Below are 18,021 nucleotides of genomic sequence, written 5' to 3'. Positions count from 1 at the left end.
CTGAAATATTTCATAAAATGTCATGGTTTATCGATAGTGAAATTATAATAGCTAAGAATAATAGCAATGAAATTATTCTAGAACAACCTTATAAACATTCCAAATATTTTTCAACATTAGGTGAGTAATACAAATTTCTTAGAGAAATTTCTTTCGATTTCAGCATCTCATTGATGAGCGGAAGTAGATAATAAAAAATTTTATTACGTTAAAATATTATCACAAATACAACTACTTTGGTGACACTTGAAAATATAGTGAGTTTGCCAATGTTTCCTCAAGCTTTTACCAAGGTAATTAAATTGAGGCTAAGCATGCCAGTCCATACCCAAACCTTGACCAAGGGAAAAAATAAAGCCTTGGAGTATTGGTCGTGATCCAAGCCTTATGTAAAAGACTAATAAATTGAGCCTTGGTCTACCAGTCAAGTCTTGGCTCAAAATAATAAACCATTTCTTTGTTTGGTTTCAAAGTCCTTGCCTTGACCAAACCTAGTAAACCATGGCTTGTTTTAGTAGACTATAAGCAAACTAATGCTTGGTAAATCAATGCTTTATGCATTTATGAATCTAAAATCTGCAGATTAGTACACGTAATTATTACACATTACATCACACCATACCAAATAACAGATTATCAAAAGGTTATACAAGTAAAAACTAAAGATAAAAAAAAAATAAAAAATAAAATTGAGTTTTTTTTTTGCTTGCACCGAGCCTTGGAAAAAAACCGTAGACTTGGCTTGTGTCTGACATTTGTCTTACAACGAAAGGTGAACCAAGGTTGGTCGTACCTTGTTAGAAATCTTGATATCTTTTTTATCATCGGAAGCTAATTTGAGACTGCACTAATCTTGGTTTCCAAATTTCAAATAGCCCAATCTTCTCCCAGGCTTGAACCAAGGTTGGCCCAGTTGTTATTTCCTATATGAGTTTAACGGCTAAAATAATTTTGTGAATAATATAAAACTAGCCGCTAATTGTTAACAACTTATCCACCCATCAGTTGAAAAGGATCATTATGTTTAATTAACGCGCACATTGGTATTAAATAATATTATCATATTTTAATTTTAGTGTATGATTTATTCGGTTTTTGGACAGAAAAAAATCATTTAGTGGATACAAGAATTATACATGAAACATCATTTCGACGAAAAAATTTACATAATAGTCCTATACACGCATCTTATATACAATTATACCCAGATACAATAGAAATCATAAATCAGCATAAATATACGTAAGTAAAACTCTTAGTAATTTTTAAACAGCTTTATTGACAGTGAAAATTGCTTGTATTGCGAAAACCGTGCTATTTTTTGGCACAAAAAAATATTATATATTAACGTTGGAAATACATTTAGACAGTTAATGGCAACAACGGCACGATTTTCTGAAGACGTGATAGAATCCGTGTAATCTGACATCGGATTCGCAATCAGCGGGAAAAAAATATCTCCTAGGGCACAGTTTGGACGATAAATACATATTTTAACTTTCTTGTGTCAAAAAGTGGAATTTCCGGTCACAAATGGCACGTATTTTGCGTATAATGCGTGTAAGCTGCTACGGATAGATATTTAGCGACCAAAAATGCCTACAAGATGACAACTTACAGCAAAAAAGCATTTCAAAATTTTTTTAACTGTATATGCCCTCTAATGCATCCCGTCTTATTAACTGTACTAAAATTTCAATCACTGAAAATGATGCATTTTGTTAAAATATATCCCCTTCAGGACTCACAATAAAAATATTTAGCTAGATTATAAAATTATTATTAATCAGCTTGACCTATAATTTTATAATCTAGCTATATTTATAAATATGTTTATTGTGGGTTCTGAAGGGGATATATTTTAACAAAATGCCTAATACAGTCCACAAAAATGCTCATCTTAATTTGAATACTGAAAATGATTATTAGAGTTTAATTTCTGATATAAAATAGACAATATGAAGACAGAATACACTATTTTATTTTCTCTACCTTCAGAATTTCACCACAATATAACAGAAAAAGAATATTTTTTAATATACAAACTCTTCTGATTTTAGGGATCCTAATAGAGATTCATTAACTAAAAATAGTCACTATACTCTTTTAACGCTGATGGAGTATGTCAATGCTTCGTTAAAATGGAAATTAACTAATGGTTGGGGTCACCTTGTAAATGGGACATGGACAGGAATTGTAGGAAATTTAGAACGTGGTGTAGACGATGTTTCAGGTATTTCATGTCATATGTAGAACAGGGCCGTGAACCAAGACTAGAATTTTTAATCACAAAAATGATTAATTTACTAGAATTTTTAATTACAAAAATGTCTTCAGATTTAATCAATCTTATTATTTGTATTCAAAATATGTCTTTAAAATGAAAAGATCATTAAATAAAAATATTAATTTTAAGGAAATGGGCTAGTAATAAATCCGTCAAGAATTACAGCAAGTAAATATTTAACAAGAAATTCAAAAACTGCATTGGTTTTTGTTTTCCGGAAACCACCACTATCATATACCAAAAATATATTTCGATTATCATTTCAAAAGAACGTTTGGATTTCTATTGGTGGATTATGTATTATTTCCAGCCTTATCTTATACTTTACTATCTATTTTGAAATGAAACATCTAAATGAAATTACAACTGAAAAGGTAGATTAATTTTGTTTTAATATAAACCTTATCATGCCATACCTGTCGTATATCATGCCATAGAATTGATAAGCTATAAACCTCGAAATGCAATCCTGGAAGAAATATTTTCTGCCAAAGTTTAATTTAGTCTTACAGGGTTCTGAAAAACAATTCTAGCAGAATTAGTAAGTCTAAAAATTCTAAAACATTCTGAAAAACTATGAAAAGTTCTATGTAAAACTTATTAAGCAGTTTGAAAGCTGCATTTTTATACCATGTATATATAAAATAACGGCCAAGTTTGAAACGCTAAAAAATATTGATGCTACCAACAAAATTATGTTGGTGTTCATAAAATCACTTCATTAGTCCATTTCCGATTGTCCGTCTGTCTGTCGTCTGTCTGTCATCACGATAACTCAAAAACGAAGAAATATCAAGCTAAAATTAAGTGAGAACCCATAGGACCCATCAAATAGGACCCATTTTGTAAACCGTTAGACTTAGAACATAAGTTAAAATGTTCCTTATAAAGAAACATTCACTACATACCACTTGTGAGAATAATAATTAAAATTCTCTGTAAATAGTATAAACCACATAAACCACATTTAAAAAAAATGCTGTAGTAACATGACAAACACGCAAACGATGATCTATATTTGTCTATAAAATTATTAACATGGATTTTCCTTATACAAAATTCACATCCCTTTTTCACCCTCTTAGGGGTAGAATTTCTTATCGGATGCCTACGTTATACAAAGAACACACCGTCCAAGTTTCAGATCTCTACGATAAGCGGCCAGGACAAAGCATTTTATATGTATAGATGTTGTATTTGTAAATGTTGTAAATGTTTTATGAGACAGCTTTTCAATACTACATAAATTTTACAGGAAACGTATAGTGTACCGCATTTACAACTGAAACCAGCAGAAATAGTTTTGTTCTTACTAGGCGGATTATGTCAACAAGGTAATAAAAATATACTAAATTACGTGATGGAACATTTTAACCTACATATTTTATTGTCTTAGGAACTGAGAGCGAACCTCGTCAATCAACAGGACGAATAGTGGCCATATTTTTATATTTATCATTGATGTTCTTTTATGTTTCTTACTCTGCAAATATCGTTGTACTCTTACAATCAGCATCTAATGATATTAAAACTCTTGAAGATTTAAGATTTGCCCGGATAAAAGTCGGATCGTTAGACGTTGAATATGTTAAAGCACTCAAGGTAAATATAAATAGTGTAGGTATGTCATGCAAAATAACAAAAAAATCAGAATATTTGAGTATATTTCTAGATAAATTTTAATTTTTATCAATTTTCATAATTTATTCTTCACTAACGAAAGTACCCTATTATTAATAATTAATATTAAAGTTAATATTAATAATTATTGAAGTATATATAAATCAATTAATATAAAAACTAATTATTTTCAAGAACTCCAACGATCCTACAGCAAAAAAGCTGTATGAAGAAAAAATGGTTGGCAATCATTATCCCATTGCAGATGGCATCAAAAAAGTTCAGCAAGAATATTTTGCTTTTTTAGCGGAAAGAGGAAATTGTTATTTCGAAATACAACAAATGTTTCAAGAAAGTGAAAAGTGTTATCTGGAAGAAATTTCACTTTTTTCTAAAGTATAGCCCTAAATAAATAATAATTACACATACATATTCGACAATAATGATTTTTTATTTTCAGACTCTATCAGCAACTTTTACAGCCGTGTCAAAGAAATCACCTTACATAGAACCCTTCAAAGTAGGGTAAGAATTAACAAACCATTAAAACTAGATATAAGAAATCACTTTTCGCAGAAATATTTAAAATAGGATAACCATTAACAAGAAAAACTTCGGCGGAAATTTTAGGCCAAAAGTAGGCCTATTTAACATCGGTTTTATGTTAAAATGGTAGATGGATGATATGTTTTCATAGATTTCTCCAAAACTAGTCGATAAAAATTTAAAAAAAAAAAAAATTAAATTAAAGTTAAAACCTTACTAATTTATAACAAAAAAAAAAACCCGTTGGTGAAAATTTGACAAAAAATATATATATTGTTATAACTTGACAATATAAGACGAAAAGTAAAAATAGCAATATTTGGAGTAATTTTCAAAATATCGAAAATTGAAATTTTTGTTAAATTATTTAGCATTCGAAAACCAAGGCATATATCGAAAAATTTTATTTTTATTTTTCAGCTACATTCATAAAGTTAAAACAAAATTCATCATCAAAGTTGAAAATAAGGTATAAATATTTTCAATCCTAAATCTAAAATTGCCTTGGTGCTCGTATTACCTTAACAATAATTCACACCTTCATGTAGTCAATGATACATTAACTTCAAAATCTTTTAGATAATATAACTTCACGCCCCTTTACTTCTGCTTTCGGTAGAAAAATGTCTTTATTTGGTGCATGATAGAGTGCCTATAGAATCAATTTCGGAGGGCTCCGTTCTTTGGAATTTCAGCCAAAAGTTTAAAGTATTATATTTTTTTAGATTAATGAAAATTGAAGAAAATGGTATACAACAAAGATTTTATAAAATATTCTATTCTGAAAAACCAAAATGTGACAATGCTGGTGCGAATTTTGTTATGGTTGGACTAACTGAAGTTTATTTCGCATTTCTTGTTTGGATAATTGGAATATCAATTAGTGGAGGAATTTTCATGGTTGAAATAATTTATTTTAAATGTCACAGAACTGGCAGTATTCACTTAAAATAATAAATAGAGTATCGAAATAAAAGGATATGACACTTCAATGTTTACAGTAGAATAATTCAACATATTTCAAACCTAATTGTTCATTTTTTAAAATGCATAAAGTTCTTCTATCTCTAGCTAGCAACTTTAGATGCAGCTGCATTATTTTGTTCTGATAGTGCTATTAACAAAATAAGCTTTTGTTAATTATATATAAGCCTTTGTTAATTACATATATACTTGTTAATTTTATACTAATTATATAAAAATCGTCATTTCTCGGAATCCAGGACTAGTAAATGAATCTTTATAAAAACTGTTCGACTGCATTGTTTAAAGCTTAATGAAAGAAGTTAAAAACAAAAATTTGTACGATCTTGGGCCTTGGGCCCATGGTACCTATCAATAGACCTATAAGTATTCCGTTTGTAAAAAAATAAACAACTTTTGTTTGAAACATTTGTCAGCCATCACAGTTTACCTATGTGAGGACACTATAATTAGGTCAGAACCTAAATTATTCCATAAGGATAACTAAGCTTATAGTTAATTAAAATTCTTAATCAAACAAAAAATAGGTAATTTGAATTAAAGCATATTATTGTACTAGATCCAAATTTACTGGAATTTTTTTTTTATTACACATAGAAATAATAGAAATAAAAAATGTGTACTCTTTATCAAGACAAAAAAAAAAGTAATTTAATATAAAAATAAAATAAAAATATAAAAATCAAATTGCACTTATTTTGAAACATGAAACAACTTCTTTTCACAGTACCTATAGACATAGCCAAAACTTAAAATTTGGATCAAATCATCCAGTCCTAACTTAAAAACCATTCCCTGCTCCACCTCGCCTGTCCCTATTCATGCTTACATCTTCTACACAACGGATTTCGATGCGTTTTTTTTTTAGATAAAGTAATTCAAGAGGAAGGTTTATATGAGAAACATTGATAATTATAGAGGTTCCTAATGTGATGTCGTAAATAAACACATTTTTGTATATAAAGACATTCTGTAGTATCTCTAGTATCAACATTGAAGCTGGGGCGGGTCGCTAATTGAATATAAATAATACGAAGCATAAATTAAGAGCAAACATGACTTTGTTGATGGAGCTCTGCTGTTTAGGACTATTTTTCTATAAACAGATTGAATACAATTATATGAAAGTCAATTAATTTGTATTACTTACTATACAATAGTATCACAATGTTTTTAAATGAAAACAATCATAAATGTCAACATACAATATTTAAGAATAACACTCATGCATCCATCTTTTATTTAATAACTCTTGAAACGAAAAATCCTTATTACAATAAACACATGTATGAGCTTCAGCAAAATAACCATGCACTCGTACTAAATGTTTTGAAAAATTTTTTATTGTTTGTTCGCTATCGAATGCATCATAGTCAATGTTACATAAATTGCATATTAATTTTAAGTAGCATTGATCAGGTGTATCAGGTTCGCTTAGCAAGATTTTTACTTCTGGATTGATTACGTGTTTTAGACAAATTCGATTAACACTGAAAAAAATATAACATAATTTAATTAGGACACAATTCATTTTAATATCAGATGAATTCATTCAATTCATTTTAATATCAGACTACACGTCTTTAAAAGGAGAGCGCCTTTAAATTTGCTTTGTACTCTTTATCTAAATAATTAGAGTCCTATTTAAGAATATTTGTATTCGAGCCACGTAGTCCATCTGATTATCTGTTATGTTTTTATTGATTTCACACATACTCGCACCCACCCACATCTAAATAAATAACTTTAAATGGTATTTTTAGAATCAAGGAAGCTTAAAATGTAAAGACCCGTTAAAATCGAATTTTCGGATGGAAAACTACATACGTAGAGGTAAAAATAAACTATTTTTAAAAATCTCTTTATCCAATAAAAAAAATCCATATACATTTAAGTCAGCACACCCAATTTTTAAATAAGGAAGTATGGTTTAGCATAACATTAGTTTAACATAGTTTATTAATCTTTTGCTTATAAACAGAGAGATGGTGTACTTTTAACAACAAGGTGGTGTACTTTCAACCCTTTTATAGAACACTGCGCTAAATGAACTTCTCCTAAAACTGGAAGACTCGGGATGCAAGATAATTACGTATGCGGATGATGTAGCGATAGCGGCTTCAGGGAAATTCCTGATACCTTATCAAATATGATATAATCTACACTAAAAGTTCTAGCACACTGGTGCTCCAACTAGGATGAACCCGGACAAACATAGTTGATATTCTTTACAAGGAAATACTCTCCCAAATCCTTTACCCTCTCAAAAGTGAGGGGAGTGAGCCTTAAACTATCGGACAAAGCCAAATATCTAGGCATCATCCTTGTCCAAAAGTTACTATGAAGTAGGGCTTAAATTCCAAAATGGTTCACAAGTTATACATTATGGTCATTAGACCCATACTATTCTATGGGTCACTTGTATTGTGGCCAGCACTAGAAAAGGGAATCCACCAAAAAGTACTAGGTATAGTCCAACGGTTAGCATCCATACTAATCTCGGGATGTCTACGGACAACACCATCTAAAGCACTTGAGGTAATTTTGCACCTCCTGCCAACTGACCTCTTTGGAGAGAAATGCGCAGCAAGTGCAGCTCTCAGGCTAAATCTGGTCTCACCTTGGACTGAAACGCATTATGCCCATGTACGGATACTAAGAAGGTACTCACTTCGAACATCCGTTGACTACGTTCTACCTTCTCCTAACTTCGGGAAAAAGATCTCAGTAAATATATCCTCCAGGCAGGATTGGGATGAGAACTTGCTTAAGCCAAAGGGCGTGGTATTTTATACCGACATATCTAAGTTAGAGAGGAGGGCAGGTTGTGGGATCTTCTCTGAAAATCTCAATCTGCGTTTATCATTTCGGCTGCCGGATCACTGTAGCGTGTATCAAGCGAAAGTGAAGGCTATTTACGAGGTATGTGAATGTATAAGACTAAACACTCTCAGGTGCAGCGACATTCCTGTCTTCACCGACAGCCTAGCAGCTCTAAAATCCTCAGACTCAGTCTATCTAACCTCAAAGATAGCACAGGACTGTCGTACGACATTGCTATCTTCACCGACAGAATAGTAGCTCTCAAATCCTTCAGCTCAATCTCTTGAAATTTTCTTGAACTCTCGCTAACCCAGATTTTACAACATTAAAATAAAATAATTGACTCACTTGATATTTGGTGCTACAACATAAGCGTAATTACTAAGCGAACAATGAAATTCACTGTTCATGACCATAGCTTTTCTACTTGGACTAATATAAACAATATCCTTTACAAATTCTGTACAAACATCTCGTAAATATTTAACACCAGTTATTTCACCCTGTTGAAACGCTCCAAACACACTTTGAAAATAATTCATTAAATATTTCGTTGATAACGCAACATCCTTTTCATTTTCTTCAAGTTGTTTCAATTTTTTATCACCAATTAATTTTTTATTAACCACAACTGGATTTTTTCGTGATGATAATGTCACACTGGATTTATAACTGGATAAATTTGTTCGACTAAATACAATATCCGTAAATTGACATTTAACTGTCACACCAGGAAAATTGTATATTTGTCGTATCGTTAATCCTTGTCGCGGCAACGGATAATGTTTGATGTCAATTATATTTGATTGACTGATTAATCGTAATGTTTTGAAATGTGCTTCAGTTGGTACATTAAATGAAATTGCAAGATCTTGTACGTCATCTGGTGTTATTAAAATGTCTGCCGTATATTTTTGTAAAGTTTTCAATTTAATTTGTAATTTTTCTAAACAAAAATACAACATATACTTCAACATCGATTTAAATTGTATTAATATATCGCTGAATAATTTTTTATTATTATTGATTGTTTCGAAAGTAAATTCAAGAAGTTCTGGTGAATTTTCAACACAAAATTTAAAAATACTTAAAACAATATCCGTATAAATTTCTAAACGTTTATATAAATTAATATCGAGAAAATTTTTACATAAAACGGATAGTAATAATTTTTGTGATGGTATCGAAAAATTTCCAAACGATGCACAATATTTATCAAAAAATTCATCGATAAATGGACTTTTAATAACGCGATACATAGTTTTCGCTTTACCAATAAATGTTCGAAATGGTACAGAATTTATTGATTGTTTATCAATTACAAAACTTGATGGAGTATTTATTGTAATATCATTTGAACTATGAGAATTTTCACCAATTTCGTTATTGATTACAGTTACGGCATTAGTGTTTTCTGGTATTTCTTCCTAAAAAAAAAATTATTATATTACTAACTCATGATCTCCAGTTTCGTACTAAAATTCAAAATCTAAAGGTCTCATTAAGCTGAATGTATTTCACCTCTTTGCTTTCTTTGCTCTCTAAATTTAGTTTTAAAACGACCCTTTTAAACACGTTTTTTTTTTTTTTTTTTGGGTAGACCATTTATTTTACAAAAATATAAAAACGTCGTATACATATAGGAAAATTTCTTTAATTTTAAGATACCGTTGTCCGATTTCAAAAATTTGGTATGGTACTGCTCCTATAGGTGATCTCCTGGGGTCCTCAAAAAAAAAGTATCTGGCATTCAGCACCATATCTCTGGTTTGGATTATTTAAAATGAAAAAATCCAGAAAATGTCTTTAGTCGATAGATGAATAAAGGCATTAACCGAAGGAATAGTCAAAATTAAGATTTTTTACAAAATGACAGCTTCTAAAAAATTCAAAATTCTATTCTTTTGTGAAGTTGGACTAAATCTATATCAATTCTGAAAATTTTAGGGGGGGAGGGGGCTGTCCGATTATTTAAACAAATAAATGGCTTCAAAAGTAGGCATATTTAAATTGGTCTTATGGGAAAACGGTAGATGATATGTTTTCATAGAATTGTCCAAATCTAGTCGGTGACAACCGAAAATGGACAAAATTCGAGGATTTTGTTGGTAGCATCAATATTTTTATGCGTTACAAACTTGGGACTAAACTTAGTATACCTTGATATATATTACATATATATAGGGTATAAAAATATTCTTACCGTTAGGTTAACAATATTTGAATTAGTTAAGATCATTGACTCTATTTGCTTATCGATAAAATTTTGTAAACACGATGCAGTTGGTGTTTTCTTAGACTCATGTGTTTCCATGCCATTTTCATGAATCTGTTTAGTAGCATTTCCACTACCCCCTTTGTGAACAACACTATTTGTAGCTGCATTTGATTGCTCATTATTTGTATTTACTTGCAGATTGTTTTCATTTATTGCTTGCATATTATCGATATTTACTTTCAGATTGGTTGCATCTACCGTTTGAATATTAGTGTTATCGTCATCATCATCATCCAAAGTAATTACTTCAGAAGTAGTTATTTCCGCATTCAATGCTTCTTTGATCAAATCACCATAAGAACGTAATTTTCTTGTTGTTTCATTATCTGGATTTATTTTTGGTTTAATGTTAAAATCACTTGAATTTGTCTCAGTGATTTCGTCCAAAACGATTGAAATATTTTCATCAGATGCTAATGAAATAACATTGCTTATTAACGGATTATCCATATCATTCATACAGGTTGTTGTTGGATTAAGAAAATTGACTGTTTCGGTAGTATCAATCACTAAACTATCAGAATTTAATACTAAAGTTTGAGAATTGCTGAATATATTTTCACTCTGAGACGGTTGCCTATCGTGTGGTTGTTCAACAGTCGAAGAACTAGCATCAATATTCGGATCTACAAAAAATTCTATAATGATAATTTAATTGTAACGGGAAAAAACAATCAAATCTTATATATTATTACTCCAACAGATTGTTTTTTGTCTTACGCTTATCTTTCTTGTTCCTTTATCAAATTCCATGATTTACATTTATATGTCTAGAGTATTAGGAGAGTATCTGTAAAAGCTTACATGTTTGCCTAATACTGTTTTGAGTATTATATGTCTAGACTCTAGAGTATTAGGAGAGCATCTGTAAAAACTAACATGTTTGCCTAATACTGTTTTGAGTATTATATGTCTAGACTCTAGAGTATTAGGAGAGCATCTGTAAAAACTAACATGTTTGCCTAATAAACTTATTATTTAAATTTATGATAGTTTTTCGTTCAAATTATTTGTCTAGGGTGTTTTTTCCTAAGCGATACATTTTTAGACCGTGGGTATATTTTTCGTCAAACCTAGACATAAGTAATAAGCTTGAAAATGAGGGGTGAATCATGATATTTGATTAAGGAATAAGGAAGAGAAAGATAGGACAGACAAAAATTTGCTAGAGTAATAATATATAAGATTATCTGATATTGAATTTTTCTTACTTGATTCAGAGATTAATTCGTTATTCGCTGTTTCCATTGACACCTGTTGATCATTAGAATTTAAACTATTCGAATTTTCGATTACACCTGTCCGATTAGACGTTAACTCTATATTATTTGAACCACCAACATTCGATGATTCACGATGAGAAGTCTCTGGCTGGTCATCTAATACTATAGATGAATTCTCTGTTTCATTTAGAGATGATATTATAGTAGACACTGCAACCGATTTCATCCTATCAAGTTTCTCTTTATCCTCAGCAATCTTAGTTTCTGAACTATTGTCGATGGACTTTTTCTTTGCCACAAGCTTAGTAAGTGGTTGTTCATCTTCAGAACTAAAATCACCATCTTTATTATCGTCTATATAATCACTAATTCTATTAACACTATGTGATTCTGAAGAATTATCTTCAGATTTCTTGTTATCCTTGCTATATTCAATAATATCCCGTTCTATTAACGAAATACACTTTCTCATAATACTCTTATCCGATAAAAGATAGTTTTTAATGAATGTTTCGTTTTCATCACTTTCTGATGTGATTTTATTAAATGCTTCAGTAATTTGAGATTTCAGTTTCTTTAAAAATATTTCATACCAATGATCAAATTTTTGATCTTTATCAATAGGTATACTTTGCGGAATACCTCTCATTAGATTTTTGAATCGTAATGATAGTTTAACAAATGTACTTATATCGCCTTTATCAAAACTACATCCTAGATAATTTAACACGAATATCGTATCATTTAATGTTAACAATTTAATATTGGGTGACGTACGAAATTGAAAATATTTTAATAAACATAATTTTAAATACACTTCTGGTTGGAAATCAGTACTTTGAATATATTGTTTTATGTTATTGGACTGCATGATAATTATCTATATCGCATTCTAAACTAAAATAAATAACTGTATTTTTAAACATTTAACTTTGTTGCACTCTCAAACAAATTGTTTCGTAAACTTTACAATTATTTATGTGGTTAGTTCTTGTCAAAACAACATTTTTGTATTTGGACCACAGATGTAATAACATAGAACCGTAATGTGGCCATCATTGAAATTACAAGGTTATATATTCTATGATATTACATTATATAGACCATGGAGGTTAAAAAGAAGAAGAACGATCGCTATAGAAAATATTGTCCCCAAAATATGGACAAAATAAGTGAGGCGCTGGGATCGCTAAGTTGTCTCATTAAAAGCGGGCTGTTGTGCGCTAATTTCAAATGATCTATCAACGTTTAATATACGTGTATATAATATCATTCAAAGGAAAAAAAAGCAAATAATGAAATTATTATTAATTATTATTATTATTTACTAATGAATAAATTATAAATTATCTATTCTACTTTATAAATTTGAATGGTACTAACTTCATCTATTTGTACTCATAAACAGCTAACTTCGCAGATACTACTTACCGACGACAGCGCGGCTGGTGGCTGAAAAATGACCTATAAATTCTACAAATTTTCAGGGACAGACGCGCTAATGCTTTAGCGCGTAGCGATCGTTCTCCTTCTCTCTAACCTCCATGATATAGACTAAGCATCACCTACCTATCCACACAGTGAGAAGCGTGCCAAAATCTGAGGTAATTGCTTAGGTCAGCTAGGGACATTTATCAAAAGAATATTTTTATTAGTATAGTTTACTTTTTATTAGTAAAATCAACGTTTTGAAGTACTTTTTCAAAAATAGTAGAATACCCTAATGTGGCACTGAGCAAGAGAGAGTGCAAATATGAGTGCTCATACATTTTTAATATTCCAATATCCATATCATACATATATCTGCTCAGTGCCACTTTGGTTTGATAAAACTATTAAATTTATAATCCTCCATGTTTATTGAATCCAGTAGAAAGAAACAAAAAAATTACACAGTTTAGACTCAAACACTTGTCTTCTAGATATCCAATCTAGGTTCTAGGTCAGTGGACTGCGTTGAATTATCGTGTCCACAGGCGGACGGGCAAACTTGGGACTAAACTTAGTATACCTTGATATATATTACATATATACAGAGTATAAAAATTACTATCCATCACCATGAAAGTTGGGCTAGAATCACCTGACATACAGTTTACTATCAATCTATTTCCGTGTTGAAAATTATTTATTAATATCGTCAGTTTACAAAGTTAAAATACAATACGTCTTACAGAGCTTAGCCTAAGCTTTACCTATAATACATCATCTTATTACATAAATACTAAATAAATACAAATATCGAAATAAACATTTTATATCGATTCTTAGTTGTAATCGACATCATGTGACATGCGGTATCGATAAAAAATGTAATCGATCGATTGGTTCTAGAGAAAGACTACACAGAAAATGGAAGGTATCCACCCTTAATGAATCTTGACCTGATGTGATTATTAGGTGGGTTCAAAAATGATACCAAATGAATTTTAGGTTTCATTTCTTCACCCCTAGTCACCTCAACTTGGAAATTTCAAATGGCACCTCCTACCTTGTTATACATCATTTGAAAGGGCTTAAAATTATCTCCATAAAACCATGATAAAAAATAAGAAATCGATCGATTGGTTCTTCAGATAAACCACACGAGATGGAAGGTATGAATTCTCCTTTCAAATGATATATAACAAGGTATTAGGGTGCCAAATTTCAAAGTTGAGGTGAATGGGATGAAGGTGGGTGGAAATTAACTCCGATTTTATTTAGTTACAAATTTGTATGTGCTTTTTAATGACTATGAATACGTGTATGTCTAACTAAATTATGTTTATAAGCAAATGATATATTACAAATATCACATGAAAATGGTTTTTCTCCACTATGAATTCGTTTATGTTGAACCAAGGTGTACTGGTGATTAAATCGTTTATTACAAATATTACATGAAAGGGGTTTTTCTCCGCTATGAATTCGTTTATGTATAACTAAATAATTTTGATAAGTAAATTTTTTATTACAAATATCACATGGAAACAGTTTTTCTCCACTATGAATTCGTTTATGCTGAACTAAATTATGTTGATAAATAAATGTTTTATTACAAATATCACACGAAAATTGTTTTTCATTACTATGAATTCGTTTATGTTGAAATAAATGACCATATTGATTAAATGTTTTATTACAAATATCACATGAAAATGGTTTTTCTCCACTATGAATTCGTTTATGTTGAATTAAAATCATTTTCCGATCAAATGTTTTATTACAAATATCACATGTAAACGGTTTCTCTCCGCTATGTATTCGTTTATGTTGAAATAAATGACTATGTTGTTTGAATGTTTTATTACAAATATCACATGAAAATGGTTTTTCACCGGTATGAATTCGTTTATGCTGAACTAAAGTCTTTTGTTGACTAAAAGTTTTATTACAAATATCACATACAAATGGTTTTTCTCCACTATGAATTCGTTTATGTGAAACTAAATTAGCTTGTTGAGTAAATGTTTTATTACAAATATTACATGAAAATGGTTTTTCTCCACTGTGAGTTCGTTTATGCTGATCTAAATATTTTTTCTGATTAAATGTTTTATTACAAATATCACATAAAAATGGTTTTTCCCCACTATGAATTCGTTTATGCTGTACTAAAGTCTTTCGTCGATAAAATGTTTTATTACAAATATCACATGAAAATGATTTGTCTACTAAAATAGCTTCATCAGAGATTTCACTTTTAATATTTAATTCTGTATGTAATTCTGTTTTAACTTTAATATTTTCATAATTAATTGTGTACATTTGTTTATCAGTATCATGAACAGGTTCATGTTTTACACTTAGAACACTATCACTATCGTTGCTGTCTTCTGGTTTTTTTTCATTATTAATTCGTTCAACTTCCATTGTAACATTGTCATCTATTATTTCATTTTTTATAAATAATTTTGTATGCAATTCTTTTTCATGTTTAATATTTTCTTCATTAATAAACAAATGATTATTTGTATTAACAAATGAATTATTTGCCATTTTTTAAAAATGTTTAATATTAATTTAACCAATAACCACGTAAAATTCAGAGACGTCAGAATTCAGAAATATATAGATAGGCAGCTCTACTACGTTATGGCGTTTTTTAATACTTGAAAGAATCTACAGATGGCCACTCAATTAAAATTAATATTAAATGTAGCCAATTATATTTTAGTATTAGATGTAGCTCACAGATAGTGCCACTGTCTCTGAATATATATAGATTGTATACATACATGTAATAAATAAAAAATACTGTTGTTTTTTATTATTTATTATTTATATAAATTTTTCTAAAAATAATGATTGATAACACATCTAGACATAAATATGGTACTACAACATTACATTTCATGCTTAAATCTTTTGTATTTTTTTTGAAAAGTTTACCACCAAAAAGTTACATTTTAACCTAGTAGAGGCTCGCTTCGCTCGCCTATCTATTTATGTAATAAATTATAATCTGTGAAGTAAATCGTGATTTTAAAATGAAAAGGTCGATTTAAATATTTCTGAATTCTGACGTCTCTGAATTTTACGTGGTTATTGGTTAAATTAATATTAAACATTTTTAAAAAATGGCAAATAATTCATTTGTTAATACAAATAATCATTTGTTTATTAATGAAGAAAATATTAAACATGAAAAAGAATTGCATACAAAATTATTTATAAAAAATGAAATAATAGATGACAATGTTACAATGGAAGTTGAACGAATTAATAATGAAAAAAAACCAGAAGACAGCAACGATAGTGATAGTGTTCTAAGTGTAAAACATGAACCTGTTCATGATACTGATAAACAAATGTACACAATTAATTATGAAAATATTAAAGTTAAAACAGAATTACATACAGAATTAAATATTAAAAGTGAAATCTCTGATGAAGCTATTTTAGTAGACAAATCATTTTCATGTGATATTTGTAATAAAACATTTAATCAGAAAAAATATTTAGATCAGCATAAACGAACTCACAGTGGAAAAAAACCATTTTCATGTGATATTTGTAATAAAACATTTACTCAACAACATAATTTAGTTTCACATAAACGAATTCATAGTGGAGAAAAGCCATTTGTTTGTGATATTTGTAATAAAACATTTACTCACCCAGCTAATTTAGTTGCACATAAACGACTTCATAGTGGAGAAAAACCATTTGTTTGTGATATTTGTAATAAAACATTTAGTCGACAATACACTTTAGTTCGGCATAAAATAATGCATACCGGTGAAAAACCCCTTTCATGTGATATTTGTAATAAACGATTTAATCACCAGTACACCTTGGTTCAACATAAACGAATTCATAGTGGAGAAAAACCATTTGTTTGTGATATTTGTAATAAAACATTTAGTCAACAATACACTTTAGTTCAGCATAAAAGAATTCATGGTTTAAAAAAACTGTTTCCATGTGATATTTGTAATAAGAAATTTACTTATCAAAATTATTTAGTTATACATAAACGAATTCATAGCGGAGAAAAACCTCTTTCATGTGATATTTGTAATAAACGATTTAATCACCAGTACACCTTGGTTCAACATAAACGAATTCATAGTGGAGAAAAGCCATTTGTTTGTGATATTTGTAATAAAACATTTACTCACCTAGCTACTTTAGTTTCACATAAACGAATTCATAGTGGAGAAAAACCATTTTCATGTGATATGTGTAATATATCATTTGCTTATAAACATAATTTAGTTAGACATACACGTATTCATAGTCATTAAAAAGCACATACAAATTTGTAACTAAATAAAATCGGAGTTGATTTCCACCCACCTTCATCACATCCTCCTCAACTTGATGTATAGCAAGGTAGGGGGTGCCATTTGAAATTTCCAAGTTGAGGTGACTAGGGGTGAAGAAATGAAACCTAAAATTCTTTTGGTATCATTTTTGAACCCACCTAATAATCACATCAGGTCAAGATTTATTAAGGGTGGATAATTTCCATTTTCTGTGTAGTCTTTCTCTAGAACCAATGGATCGATAACATTTTTTATCGATACCGCATGTCACATGATGTCGATTACAACCAAGAATCGATATAAAATGCTTATATATTTCGATGTATGTATTTATTTAGTATTTAGTATTTATTTAATAAGATGATGTATTATAGGTAAAGCTTAGGCTAAACTCTGTAAGACGCATTGTATTTTAACTTTGTAAACTGACGATATTAATAAATAATTTTCAACAACATTTTCAACACAGAAATAGATTGATACTAAACTGTATGTCAGGAGATTCTA

General features: G+C 29.6%; 4 protein-coding genes across 4 annotated transcripts; 2 read left to right on the top strand and 2 right to left on the bottom strand.

Moving 5' to 3' along the window:
- Nucleotides 1-17: 17 nt before the first annotated feature.
- Nucleotides 18-5,407, top strand: LOC123297765 (glutamate [NMDA] receptor subunit 1-like). Its single transcript, XM_044879536.1, has 8 exons — nucleotides 18-120; nucleotides 1,077-1,242; nucleotides 2,061-2,233; nucleotides 2,417-2,661; nucleotides 3,543-3,621; nucleotides 3,684-3,889; nucleotides 4,368-4,432; nucleotides 5,179-5,407. Exons 1-8 carry the CDS (start codon nucleotides 18-20, stop codon nucleotides 5,405-5,407), a joined length of 1,266 nt encoding a protein of 421 aa, XP_044735471.1.
- A 750-nt stretch (nucleotides 5,408-6,157) lies between these two features.
- On the bottom strand, nucleotides 6,158-9,280 carry LOC123299159. Its single transcript, XM_044881427.1, has 2 exons — nucleotides 8,609-9,280; nucleotides 6,158-6,927 (listed from the first exon to the last, which is right to left on the bottom strand). The coding sequence occupies exons 1-2, from the start codon at nucleotides 9,235-9,237 to the stop codon at nucleotides 6,648-6,650; spliced, it is 909 nt and encodes a 302-aa protein (XP_044737362.1). The 5' UTR covers nucleotides 9,238-9,280; the 3' UTR covers nucleotides 6,158-6,647.
- Nucleotides 9,281-9,304: 24 nt separating this feature from the next.
- Nucleotides 9,305-15,616, bottom strand: LOC123297762 (protein PF14_0175-like). The gene is made up of 5 exons (XM_044879534.1): nucleotides 15,510-15,616; nucleotides 11,750-12,597; nucleotides 10,464-11,164; nucleotides 9,518-9,687; nucleotides 9,305-9,314 (listed from the first exon to the last, which is right to left on the bottom strand). The coding sequence occupies exons 1-5, from the start codon at nucleotides 15,614-15,616 to the stop codon at nucleotides 9,305-9,307; spliced, it is 1,836 nt and encodes a 611-aa protein (XP_044735469.1).
- An 827-nt stretch (nucleotides 15,617-16,443) lies between these two features.
- LOC123297760 (gastrula zinc finger protein XlCGF8.2DB-like) lies at nucleotides 16,444-17,493 on the top strand. Its single transcript, XM_044879530.1, has 2 exons — nucleotides 16,444-17,127; nucleotides 17,287-17,493. The coding sequence occupies exons 1-2, from the start codon at nucleotides 16,450-16,452 to the stop codon at nucleotides 17,491-17,493; spliced, it is 885 nt and encodes a 294-aa protein (XP_044735465.1). The 5' UTR covers nucleotides 16,444-16,449.
- The last annotated feature ends 528 nt before the right edge of the window (nucleotides 17,494-18,021 follow it).

This window comes from Chrysoperla carnea, chromosome 4, assembly GCF_905475395.1.
Source record: "Chrysoperla carnea chromosome 4, inChrCarn1.1, whole genome shotgun sequence".
In the NCBI taxonomy this organism is placed as follows: Eukaryota; Metazoa; Arthropoda; class Insecta; order Neuroptera; family Chrysopidae; genus Chrysoperla; species Chrysoperla carnea.
This window is presented reverse-complemented; position numbering and strand designations above follow the sequence as displayed.

What these genes read in the sequence shown, in the direction of transcription:
- LOC123297760 (XM_044879530.1), top strand. Translation starts at nt 16,450, where the DNA reads ATGGAAGTTGAACGAATTAATAATGAAAAAAAACCAGAAGACAGCAAC. An exon ending in TTAGTCAACAATACACTTTA is followed by an intron (nt 17,128 to 17,286) that starts GTTCAGCATAAA and finishes TTTAATCACCAG; the next exon opens with TACACCTTGGTTCAACATAA.
- LOC123297765 (XM_044879536.1), top strand. Translation starts at nt 18, where the DNA reads ATGTCATGGTTTATCGATAGTGAAATTATAATAGCTAAGAATAATAGC. An exon ending in ATAAATCAGCATAAATATAC is followed by an intron (nt 1,243 to 2,060) that starts GTAAGTAAAACT and finishes TTCTGATTTTAG; the next exon opens with GGATCCTAATAGAGATTCAT. An exon ending in ATAGAACCCTTCAAAGTAGG is followed by an intron (nt 4,433 to 5,178) that starts GTAAGAATTAAC and finishes ATATTTTTTTAG; the next exon opens with ATTAATGAAAATTGAAGAAA.
- LOC123299159 (XM_044881427.1), bottom strand. Translation starts at nt 9,237, where the DNA reads ATGTTGAAGTATATGTTGTATTTTTGTTTAGAAAAATTACAAATTAAA. An exon ending in GTTGTAGCACCAAATATCAA is followed by an intron (nt 6,928 to 8,608) that starts GTGAGTCAATTA and finishes TATTTTTTTCAG; the next exon opens with TGTTAATCGAATTTGTCTAA.
- LOC123297762 (XM_044879534.1), bottom strand. Translation starts at nt 15,616, where the DNA reads ATGGAAGTTGAACGAATTAATAATGAAAAAAAACCAGAAGACAGCAAC. An exon ending in CATGATACTGATAAACAAAT is followed by an intron (nt 12,598 to 15,509) that starts GTACACAATTAA and finishes ATATATTCAAAG; the next exon opens with TACTGATTTCCAACCAGAAG. An exon ending in CAAATATTGTTAACCTAACG is followed by an intron (nt 9,688 to 10,463) that starts GTAAGAATATTT and finishes TTTTTTTTTTAG; the next exon opens with GAAGAAATACCAGAAAACAC.